The sequence below is a fragment of the Rhincodon typus genome, chromosome 14 (genome assembly GCF_021869965.1).
Source record: "Rhincodon typus isolate 14 chromosome 14, sRhiTyp1.1, whole genome shotgun sequence".
Taxonomy (NCBI): Eukaryota; Metazoa; Chordata; class Chondrichthyes; order Orectolobiformes; family Rhincodontidae; genus Rhincodon; species Rhincodon typus.
This window is the reverse complement of record NC_063345.1, coordinates 44,485,825-44,497,103: the sequence shown is the minus strand read 5'-3', so window position 1 is coordinate 44,497,103 and position 11,279 is coordinate 44,485,825. Positions and strand designations below refer to the sequence as shown.

General features: G+C 38.4%; 1 protein-coding gene across 1 annotated transcript in view; it reads left to right on the top strand.

Annotated features, from left to right (window-relative positions):
• The first annotated feature begins 3,734 nt into the window (after positions 1-3,734).
• LOC125484903 overlaps positions 3,735-11,279 on the top strand; it is a 32,381-nt gene continuing 24,836 nt past the window's right edge. The window contains exon 1 of the mRNA XM_048605495.1: positions 3,735-4,016. Within this exon, the coding sequence (XP_048461452.1) occupies positions 3,831-4,016 (186 nt within the window). The 5' untranslated portion in view covers positions 3,735-3,830. The remainder of the gene's footprint in view (positions 4,017-11,279) is intronic.

Genomic DNA, 11,279 nt, shown 5'->3' with positions numbered 1-11,279 from the left:
TCGATCGTGAAAGCTCTTCAACTAATTTAAGCGATTCTTGCCTTGACCTTGTTTCAGAAGATACCACAAAATCTGTTATGGACCACATCAAAAAAGTCATTGACCTTTCACTGCATTCACTTGAACAAAATCCTGAGATAAACAAGGAGCAATTGTGTCCCATTAAATCATCAGAGACATCAGAAACTACATCAGATTTCACAGAGTGCTTTACAAAATTGTTCAGTGATATGGCAAGCTCAGTTTCTCAGTCATGTAAGTTAGGCTTAACTTCCCCAGATTTTTTAAATGCTATTTATTATGAAATAAAGAAGTCATTAACATCTCATAAAGAACTAAAATCTGAACCAGGCCAAATAGCAAACAATGCCAGCACAACTCCTGAAGGAAAAAAGCACTTCAAAACATTTGGGGATCAAGTTACAAACCGGCTTCATGAAATATTACAAACAAAAACTGAGATGCTAGTTTCTGACGCAAAAGATTTAAAAGAGCCGAAGACAACAGACACTGCAAGACGTATGAAAGAGGAACTCATTAAGTTTGCCTTACAGCAGCTTTTAAATGATGAAAAATTTTCCCAAGAAATCACAAATATTATTGATGGCGAAAGAAAAATAATTTCGTCCCATATAAGGCACCTTGAGGCTTTAATTACTCCAGGTGTTTTGCAAGATATTATTTTAAAAACTGTTAATATTTTACTTAAACAGATAGATTCCACATTAAGTTTCATACCACTTGAATGTGAAGTGAACGATGTTTCACAAGAACTTGTTAATGTTGTTGTTGCAGAGGTGGAAAGGAAATATGCTTGTGAAGATTCATTTGAAGTTCAGGATTCAAGTTTAAGCGATACTTGTGAACTACATCCAAAGAAGACATGTCACAATAATACTTTTGCCAGTACTCTTACTTCACTTGACTTCGTAAATGATGTAACTAAACAAGTCAAGAAAATTCTTTGTGCAAAATCACTAATGCAAAATCAGGTAGTTCTCAGAAAGCCTATAGAACACCAAATACAATTCCCTGATTCTGGAACAGAAGATATTGCATCATATTTGGACTTAATTTCAGTCGACCTCATCCACTTTATTCTGGAACAAATTCAGCACTTTATTAGTTGCCCTGGATTTGTAAGTGAAATTCAACTGAGCCAATCACAAACAACAAGCAGTGAAATATCCATTATCGATATTAGTTCAAAGGATACTTCTGCTCCAACAATCTGTAGTGAACATTCATCTTGTAGCTCAAAGACAAGTAAAAAGAGGATCTCATTCAGTATACCTCAAGAATCAGTTTGTCAAAAAGTATACTCAAGTAGCATTTCATCAATGGCAGATAGTATGACTGAGGAATCATCAGAAGTGTGTTATCATGAGCCAGGTATATCTGGGTTGACAAAGATGTCTGAAACGTTGATTGAAAATGTAATTAATTCAGTACTCAAGTCTGAGCAATCGAGTGAAGAAGGTGGAGTATGTCCATTTGCTAAAGCACCTGTTTCAGTCAATGAAGATATGCAAAGTAATTTAGTACGTTTCATCTTAGAAGAGAAAAAGAAATATCAGTGTTCAAATACTATAGTTTCTGAACGTTCAGAATCACCATTTGATCAAAGAGCTGAAAAAGCTGTTTGTGGAATGACTGATGAATTTGACACATGTTCCTTTCCCTCACGGACTGATTCAGGTGAAAAACAGATCTGTGGGGGAAAATCAGTTTGTGAGTGTCAGAAACAAGAAGCTGAGAAGACCTGTTCAGGACATAAGTTGGATGAAAATATTAATGTCATATTGTTACCCCATGTGATGAAGTCTATCACTGAGTATGTGAAGTATAGTATATATCTGAGTCAATTAGACCAGTTATGTGGGACAAAAGAAGCAAATAAGTTTAAAAATGATATGACAAGGCGAGAACTGCAAGATTTCTTCCTGGAACTAGTAACAAAAGAGATAATACAGAAAATTATGGAATGCAAAAAACAGGCCTCATTTCTTGACAAGCCACGACCACAATACATAGAAAAAGATGTCCAGGTTAAGGAAATTGAATACACAACTCCCGATGATGATAGCAATGATACTGTGTGTCCACTAACTCGAAAAGAGACCATTACATCATGGGCTACAATGCCACCAGTTTGTGATACAGAACTTTATGATGAAAACTTTATGTCACTTGATGGACTCAATAATGTATTGTGCATGGAAGGCGAAAAAGCTTTGTCACATGTTTCCGATTCAGTCTTACCAAAACCAATTGTATCTGATCGCAGTTCATGTACTTCACAGTTCTCAGATACAATTATTTCAACTATGTACCAAGGATTTGAAAGCAGTTTTGAGGCACCATGTGTCTGTTCATTCAAGCCTTCAGAGTCTGATGTCTGCAAGTATCCCGATGAAGAAAGCAGTCCGATACTGTTTTCTGACAAAGAGAGTGTATGTACACTATCAGCCATTGAACCACCAGTTTCAAGAAAGACTAGTTCATATGGTGGAACCTGCACTTGTCCACTACATTTTGAAGACAGAAAACTCTCTGTCTCTTCAACTGAAGAACATATTTATTCAACAGGAAGCAGTGAAGCAGAAAGTCTAGTTCAATCGGCTCTATGTAATGCTTGGGCTGGTATTGCTTCTGAAGAACAGCTGACCTCAGAGGCACATGAACATGATAAACTACATTCTGTTGAAAGTTCAATTGCTCTTGATGATTTGTCTGAGGAGCTGTTAACAGAAGCACTAGTTTCCATTTTTTCACAAATGATAGAATCCCTCTTTCCTGAACTATCTGACAAAGCAAGTGAAAGTTCACATTCTTCTCAATTAAATTTGCTTTCAGAAAAAATTGTTTCTGATGTTATGCAAGAATTAAAACATTGCTCTGAATCTTCGACTTCTTCATTGGTTATACCGTCATCATCTGAATCATCTGACAAAGATAACAAACAAATTGCTTTACTCAAAAATAATTTAAAGAAACAAAAATCAACAAAATCACGGGCTTCTGGAAAAATTAGCTGTCTTGGTAAAACTTCTACCATTGCACAAAAGCTTGCAGATAAGAAGCTTTCTTCTTCTTCTTCAACAACAGAGGAGACGTCTTCAAGCATAAGTAGCGATGCAGAAAATTTAGTTCAAACAGTTCTAAGTAATATATTATCAAGTAGGCCTCATATGGATCCACAGAGCTCCAAGACATTCAAATATGAAAAGCCAATTCGGCAGCAAACAGCAACTCCACGTGGAAATGACCTTTTGAGTGAAAGTTCTCATTCATTGGGTGAAGCATTGTCAAAGGAAGATTTGGTTAGCATTTGTTCACAAATTGCTGATACACTTTTACAGAAATCCCCCAGCTTGTTATCTCATAGACCAAGCCCCTCTCAATTAAGTTTAATTTCAGAAAAAATTGTAACAAATATAATTCAAGTTTTAGAAAGCAGCCTTGAGTCAGCCACTAACCCCATACATAAACATCCAGTTGATGATGATGCTGGCAAAAGTAAATTAGAAAAAATTATTCCAATTAAACCACCAATTCGCGAGATAACCTCAGATCATACAATCATCAAAACACAACATAAATCTGACTCCTATTCAAGTGAAGAAACATCACACACAACGTCGAGTGAAGCAGAAGATGTGCTTCATGATGCTTTCAATGAAACCACAATTAGTGCAATTTTTGGCCCTGAGAAGGAAGCTGTACCTGTGAAGATTGTCCCACATAAACGAGAAACGCAATTGAAAGTTGATCCAGAGATCATCTCAGACCACTTATCTGTTATTTCAATTAAAACCCAGCCAATTGAGATGCTTCAGCAAATGAGCTTGTTACACACTGGTCAGAACCTGCAGGCTCTTCGTACGGCATCAATAGCACATCCAGAATCATTTGTAAAATCTGAGAAGGGAGTACATGTCAGTTTTAACAAAGGCATGTCTTTTAGAAGAGGTTCTTTGGACAACTATGGGAGATTAGATGTAAAACGAAAAGAGGTACGTTCTAAAACAAAAATGACCTATAATTTCTATCATGATGCAAAACTGTCCTGATTTTTATCCTCTGCATGCTACAGACCATTCCTTGGTGATAACTTCCAGGGCTTTGTGCTCAAACTGACAGTGGTAGCTGTTGATATTTTTTCTCTTCCTTTCATTGTGAAAATGACTTACCTTTGTTTGACACTTTCCCTAATGCCTGGCTACAAATCAGACTCAAAGTGGGAAATTATTGAGAGAAATTTACCTTCTACTGATATGCTTGGATGCTTCACCAGGTTCACCACAAAATAACAAATGCTTTCTTATTCAGCTGTGCAGATGTGGCAAATTGGAGCAACCCCTGAGGCTCCCAGTGGCAGCCTGATATAGGCAGTCAGGGATGCAATTGAATATTTCTTTGATCTGCAGCTGTGTTTGCATTTTGATTTTTTTTGGATGAATTGCCAGTGAGTCTTATTAACTAGGGTATGAAAATCCCATTCTGCCTCTTTTTCAATGCCATGGTGTCCTGCCATTCACCTATATAGTACGGTTAGGAAAAATCTTCCCTGCCTATTTCATAAGGACAATGTATTATTCTCCTGCTTGGGTAACTCTTGTAGTTTGAAGCTTAGACAGTTCAGTTGCAGTTGTATAGATACTAGATGAGGTCATTAAAAATGTAATTCCTCTCCAGACTGAAGATCAGGGCCAAAAACGAATTGCCTGAAATTTTTTCTCTGTTCTGTAGGCGTAACTCTTAAGACAAGTCAGATGCAACAAATTCTGACCTCTTTATCAATGAAGCATTTTTAAGTGTTGGTGGTTTTTCACTTGTCATAAGCATAGAAGGTTTCCCATGCCGAGTGGTGGTTAAGGGAGACAAAACACATTCTTACATCTGTTTTCCACAGCTTGCTTTTTGTGAAACAGATCACCAGCCTGAAACCAGAGACTGTAAGCTTGGGCCATTCTGTATCAAGACTTGGTGACCAGGATTTCTCCACTGTTCTGCCTGCCATAGTTTTATTTGAAGGATTTGCAGGTTGACAATCAGCCTGTTTTGCTCCGGTGTTAATACACTTTCTGACGTCATCAAATTCTGGACTGTGAAAGCTCGCAATATATGTGACTTCCTTGCCCTTCTACAATCACAGAGTAATGAGACAACCTTAGAGACTTACTTGTGTAAAAAACAAACAGAACTGAGTAGCTAGGACATGGATCCACAGGCATGAAGGTCAAATGCACATCTGAGGTGCAGAGAGGCAATTCTTTGTCAGTCTTATCCCATTAAACAATGCCTTGATCCCAGAATGAGCAAAGTGAACCTTCTGTTCATTGCTTCCAATGCAAATATATCCTTCCTTCATTAAGAAGAGTAAAATTGCACTCCTGGTGTAGTTCTATCAATGCCCAATATCTCCTTCAGCTGCTTTTATTACAGTTATGGCAAAACTTCCCTAATTTTATTCTCCCTTGGAAAGAAAACCAATTTTCCATTTATTTGATGTATCAGTGGGCTATTTTATTTTTCAGTTCAATGCAAGGACACCCTGGTCCTTCTCAATCTATCTGTATTTAAATAACATTCTGCTTCTTTACTCTTTCTGGCAAAGTGGACAACTTCACATTTTCTGACATTACATTCCATCTGCATATTTTTGCCCATTTGCGTAAAGGGCTAAGATTTAGCAAAAATCAGCTAAGTGTCACTTTCAGAGGGTTTCATGGAGAGTTACCCCTCCCTGAACTCCAGTGAGTTAGCTCACGCAATTCTCTGCTGCACACCTCATTATACATGTACCATGTCTGTATTATGGGCCACTCTTGCTCTCTTTTTGTGCTCACCAGCAACAGAAGTACTTGCCATTATTGTAACTTTCTGGGTGTTCTGCCGCAGGCACAGTAATTAAAGTCTAGTTATACATCAGGTCAGTCAGCTATAAGTTGTCCTTAACAGTGCACACAGACAGAAAGAAACAAAAAAGAAAGGGTTCTGAGGGCATGTGGGTGGCATGGGTGACCTTTCGTTGCTACTTTACATCATCATGCGTCTGATTGACTGGCATAGTTAATGTAGCTACAAGAATGAAGGTGTGCAGAGTGCCTACCCTTGATGCCTTAACATCTTAGAAGCCTGTCTAAGGAAGTGCTGCTCATTCCCTAATACCTGGCGTAATGTAACACCTTGTCATTGTTCAACATTAAATATGGCCTACCCCCAAATGACTTAGCAGCACCGACACAACTGACTTATCACCAATCTTCCAAGTGGTTGTACTGGACTTGTAGAACTGATCATGGCCCACACTCTATGTTGTATTCATACAGAAACCCCTGACCCTGATAATTCCAAGTGCCTGACTGACTATATTCAAGCCCCTGGACTGAGAACGGATGATGCCAGTGCTTCCTAACTGTCAACAGTCGCCCTCAGTAACTGAATTTACTGGGGACTACTCCCCTTAAACCTTCACATATGGCTGTTTGATTGAAGCACATTCATGTGTTTGGCACATAAACTGCTGGCACATGCTGCAGGTGTGACATTGATGCAGCGTACTGCCATAAGTCAATCTTACTGTTCCCTTGACTGATCATTACTTGCAAACATGACATGCTGCCTTGCTTCGTGTTTGCACTAAGAGGCAAAATAAAACAGAAATACATTGATTCTGATTGATGTGATAATACACAAAAAGACCGGGCAAAGCAAGGCAGGGATTCTGTGCACATCCAGATGGGCACAGAGTGAGTGCACAGAGTGTGCAAAGAGCAAGCGACGAACTCTGAGATGTACCCTGTTCCAATCCATGAGATGTGCATTTGTCCCAGTGTACAAAGCAGCTGGAAACAGCACAGGCGCATAGAGTTATATAGCCACACAGCAGAGAACTGGCCCTTTGACCTATTGAGTCTGCACTAACCTCTCTAAATTAATCCCACTTTCCAGCAGTTGGCCTGTAGTCTTGAATGTTTTTATATTTCAAGTGCTCAACCACATACCTTTTAAAGATTATGAAGTTTCCTGCTTCTACTACCCTCACAGGGGATAAGGCAATCACTACCTATGGAGCATGCCCTGAGGTGTTAGGGATTGCTGATCATGTTAGAGAATCAGAGAAGCAAGTGGTGAACTAGAGCCTCCAAGTACTCATTCTGACGTTCATGTCAGCAATTGTCACTCTAGTTTCTCTCCACTGCATTGAATAATAGCAAACTGCATACAGTGGAGGTAAGAATGGATAATAATCATACATTAATGCATGGAAATAAGCCTTTTGCAGTTCATTAGGGAGATTCTCATCTTGCCATTCAAACCTTCGGTGCAAAATTGGACTTTTTTATTCCATCAATGTCAGCAGCCTCATTTTTCCAATCCTGCCATAATGTCCAAACTGATCACTGTTAAGTGGTGGGAAAATTCAGCCCAACATATCTATAGTTCTTTTACAGCCTGTTTGTACCTTCCTTGCAATTTGTTTTCCTAACCAGCTTTGTATCATCAGTGAAGTTAACTGCAATAGTCTGTCCATTTCTCCAAATCATAAATATAGATAATCAATAGTTATGACTCAGCACTGATCAATGCAAAACTCCACCAGTTGTAGATCATTAATCTAAAAATAATCCATTTCTCCCAATTTTTTGTTTCCTCTTATTTAGCCAATTCTCTATCCATGCTAAAATATTATCTGAACACCTCAAGCTCTTATCTTGTTCAGTAACCTTTATAGGACACCTTATCAAATGTCATTTGGAGAACCAAATACACTAGATCTATTGGCTCTATGTATTAAGTGAGACTTCAGAGCTACAACTTGAATCACTATATTAATTTGCTCATCTAAGATCTGAACCAATAAAGCAGCAGGAGACAGTTTGATGCATTAACAAAGGAATTTTTTTTAAAGTTATGAACAATATCAATTAAAGCGGGCCTGCGACCTTTCAGGTTTAAAATGGATCTTGCTTTCTGGTTCAGTTTAAGGCGTTGGTTGACACTTAGGCTTTGGTCTCTCTCCAACACCTCCAGGCTCTCCTGTTTCCACTCAGACACCAAGGTAACTTTACTTTCAACCTTTAGTTCTTCTGTAATCAACTTGTTCAGAGATGTTAATATGCACCTCTGGAGCAGGTGGAGCTTGAACATAGATCTCCTGGCTCAAACTTAGGGACACTTGCACTGCATTTCAAGAGTCCTTACTTTCAAACTTCATGCACACTCTGGTCACTGAAAGCAACTGCTTGTTTTTTTTAGATTTCAAATGTTTATTTGCATAGCAAAACAGAAACTAAAATCAGTTACTATGCATGCCAAGAGACCTAATGAAATAGCACTCTACATAGTTGACCGAACTGAGCACAGGATCTTGACATCTTCACTCCATTTACTTGCATTTGGTTATTAAGTTTCCTGTGGTCTTTTCTGGGCTCCTCTTGAGACAAGCAAAGTCGTTAGTGCCATCTGAAGTACTAAGCCAGCCAGATGGCCAGTAGACTTTTCCCCAATCCCCTTTCCAAAGGAAGGGCAAGTGGACAAAATGGATTTGGGGTAGAAGACATGGGTGGGGAATGAAAGGAGATTGATTGGGGTAGGATCCAGCCAGTTCACTCAATACCAAAGCTTTTTCTTAGGAAATGTGTAGCTGGAAGGCAATACTTGTAGAATATCCAGTTCAAATCAGAAAAAAAATCACTTTCATTGTGCTACTGCTTCTTTTGCTGCTTTCTCAGTAGCGCTTATTAACTCTTTCCAAGCCACAACCAACAACATGATCAATTACATCATTACATTCTGATTGGCCATATTGTTAACTGGTTTAAGCGATGCATCATCAATGTCCAGTGAGCTCTTAATAGTCATTGACATTGAATGATGCCACCTGTCATGACTGGTTCCCTAAGCTGTCAATTATTCATGGATCCATCCTTTGATTAATTTTTATTATTGTCACTTCATGACTTTTTTACTAAGAGGACAGTTTGAAATGTTCTTTAGCCTTTTGTTTAAGAAAAGGGAGGCTTGTGCAGTCAAGGCCTAATGATTGATGGCCTTGGGCTCATGTTTCAATTCTCTGCTAAATCAGATACTTACTTTTCATTAACAATAATATTCTTCTTAGAGTACTTTGTTAAATGATGCTTTGTCCTTTGTGTGGTGTTTGATTTTTTTATAAAGGTATATTATTTTTCGCTAAGGAAAAAATTAAATGATATGGTGTGAAAAAGTTGCCGATAAACTCAAAGCTAAAGAAAATTAGCACAGAATATCACAAAATACTAAACATATTGTCATACAGAGGTTGTAAAAACAGTATGAATTACTTTTCAAAGTATAGTGATGGAAGTCTAAGAATTATACAATTATTGAGTTTTAACATATTGTATTAGAGTTAACCATGTAACAAAGTTTTGGTTTCATTTTCTATCCCTTACTTTCTTAAACACTGGTGTTAAATTTGCAGGTTTCCAATTATTTGGGATCTTTCTTAAATCTAGGGAATCTTTAATTTTTCAAAAAATGTATCTGCTATCTCTACAGTCACTTCCTTTAAGGGTCCCAGGGATTTATTGATCTTCAGTCCTATTACTTTTCCTTCACATTTTTGTTGTAGTGCTTGTAATTGTTTTATGTATCTCTCTCTTCCAGCCCCCACTGATTTTCTTTGACTTATACTTTTGCTTTTTATGTCTTCTATTAAGAAGACAGATTGAACAAGTATTTTCTAAGTCAGCCACTTCTTTTTCTTCCTGTATTAATTCCTTAGTCTCACTAGTTATTATTTTCCTTTTTAAATGTTTGATGAAACTCTTACTGTCTACTTTAGTACCTTCCTTACAGGCCAATTTTTATTTCATAATTTATACTTTGTCCTAAAGTATAGCTACTGTCATGGGGCTGTAACCTGTCTGTCTAGCGACATCATTCTTTCTTTTGTACTTCTTATCTCCATCCAAATTATTCTACAAGCTCCCAAAGCTTCCTGAAGACCAAGCCCCAGCTGATAAATTAGGTCAAGGTCTATCCCCTGCATATACGGCTGATGACACGAGGGAAGCATCCCCAAAGCAAGGCAGAGGAGCATTACAATCAACTTCTTACAGTGCATGTGTCTGACAGAGCCATCGTTGAGCACATCTTTGGGCCTCTTAAAGTGTGTTTCTGCAGTCCATGCAGGCATGACAATACGCACCTAAGAGGATGTCACAAATAGTGGTGTGCTGCATACCGCACAACTTGGCACTGCAATGCAGCAAAGGGAGAGTATGTGGAAAATTAGTCCTCCTCATATTATGAAGATTTGGTCAGAGTATGAGGAGAGGGCCGTATATTAAAATGAGTCTTTGGGGGATGCCAAGGCGTGGAGAGATGTGCAAGGAATATCAGGGACAAACAGATATACATAAGATACCCTCAACAATAATACTTCCACATAACCATCAGCAGACCTTTATCACCCTCCTGGGGTTTAGACTATTGTCACTTGCCAAGTTAACAATTAACCTGCATCCTCTATCACATAGAGTAGAATGTGGAGAGGAGCTTTGACACACTTGCTAGTGGTTGCTGGTACCAAGTATATCTTACGGGTATGTGGGTATCCATGTAACAGCTTGTCTTCTGATCCTGCACTATGTTCAAAGTGCTTTGATCATGATTACTAATGTCTTATTGAAACCTGTTGAGAATAAATAGACCAATATCCTCTAGTGCATAGAAGAAGGAATAGTTGTACCTCTATTTTAAACCATGGTCAACAGAATTTTCATTACAGAAGTAACAATTCATATCAACATTCAAAATAATAATGCTGGAAAATCGGTAGACTTCATTGAGGAAGAATGTCTATGTCCATATCTCCTTTAGTCAAATTAGGACTAAACATGGCTGTGCCATGACCACCAATGATACAATGACAGGCGCTGACCCTTTTTAAAAAATGATAAAGCAGGAAAGTCAGAGATGAATCATCCATTCTGTCCTGGTGTTCACATTTGTTAGAATTCACTTTTACTATCACTTTATCAAAGTGCGACCCTGATAACAGTAGTTGAGATGGAGACTGTACTCAGTGTCATGTTCCATTCCCTTGGATGTCCATGGCAGGTTTCCTCTGGAGGCAGGTGGCTTTGAGAGTTCCATCCTATTGGAGATTAATTGGACTGGTGCAGGGATGTCCCCTCAGCCTTGCCTGTTATGAGTGCACAATGGTATCTCTCTTTCTCCCTGAGAAGAAAGGACTTCTAAAGGCACATCCAGGTGCATCTTTT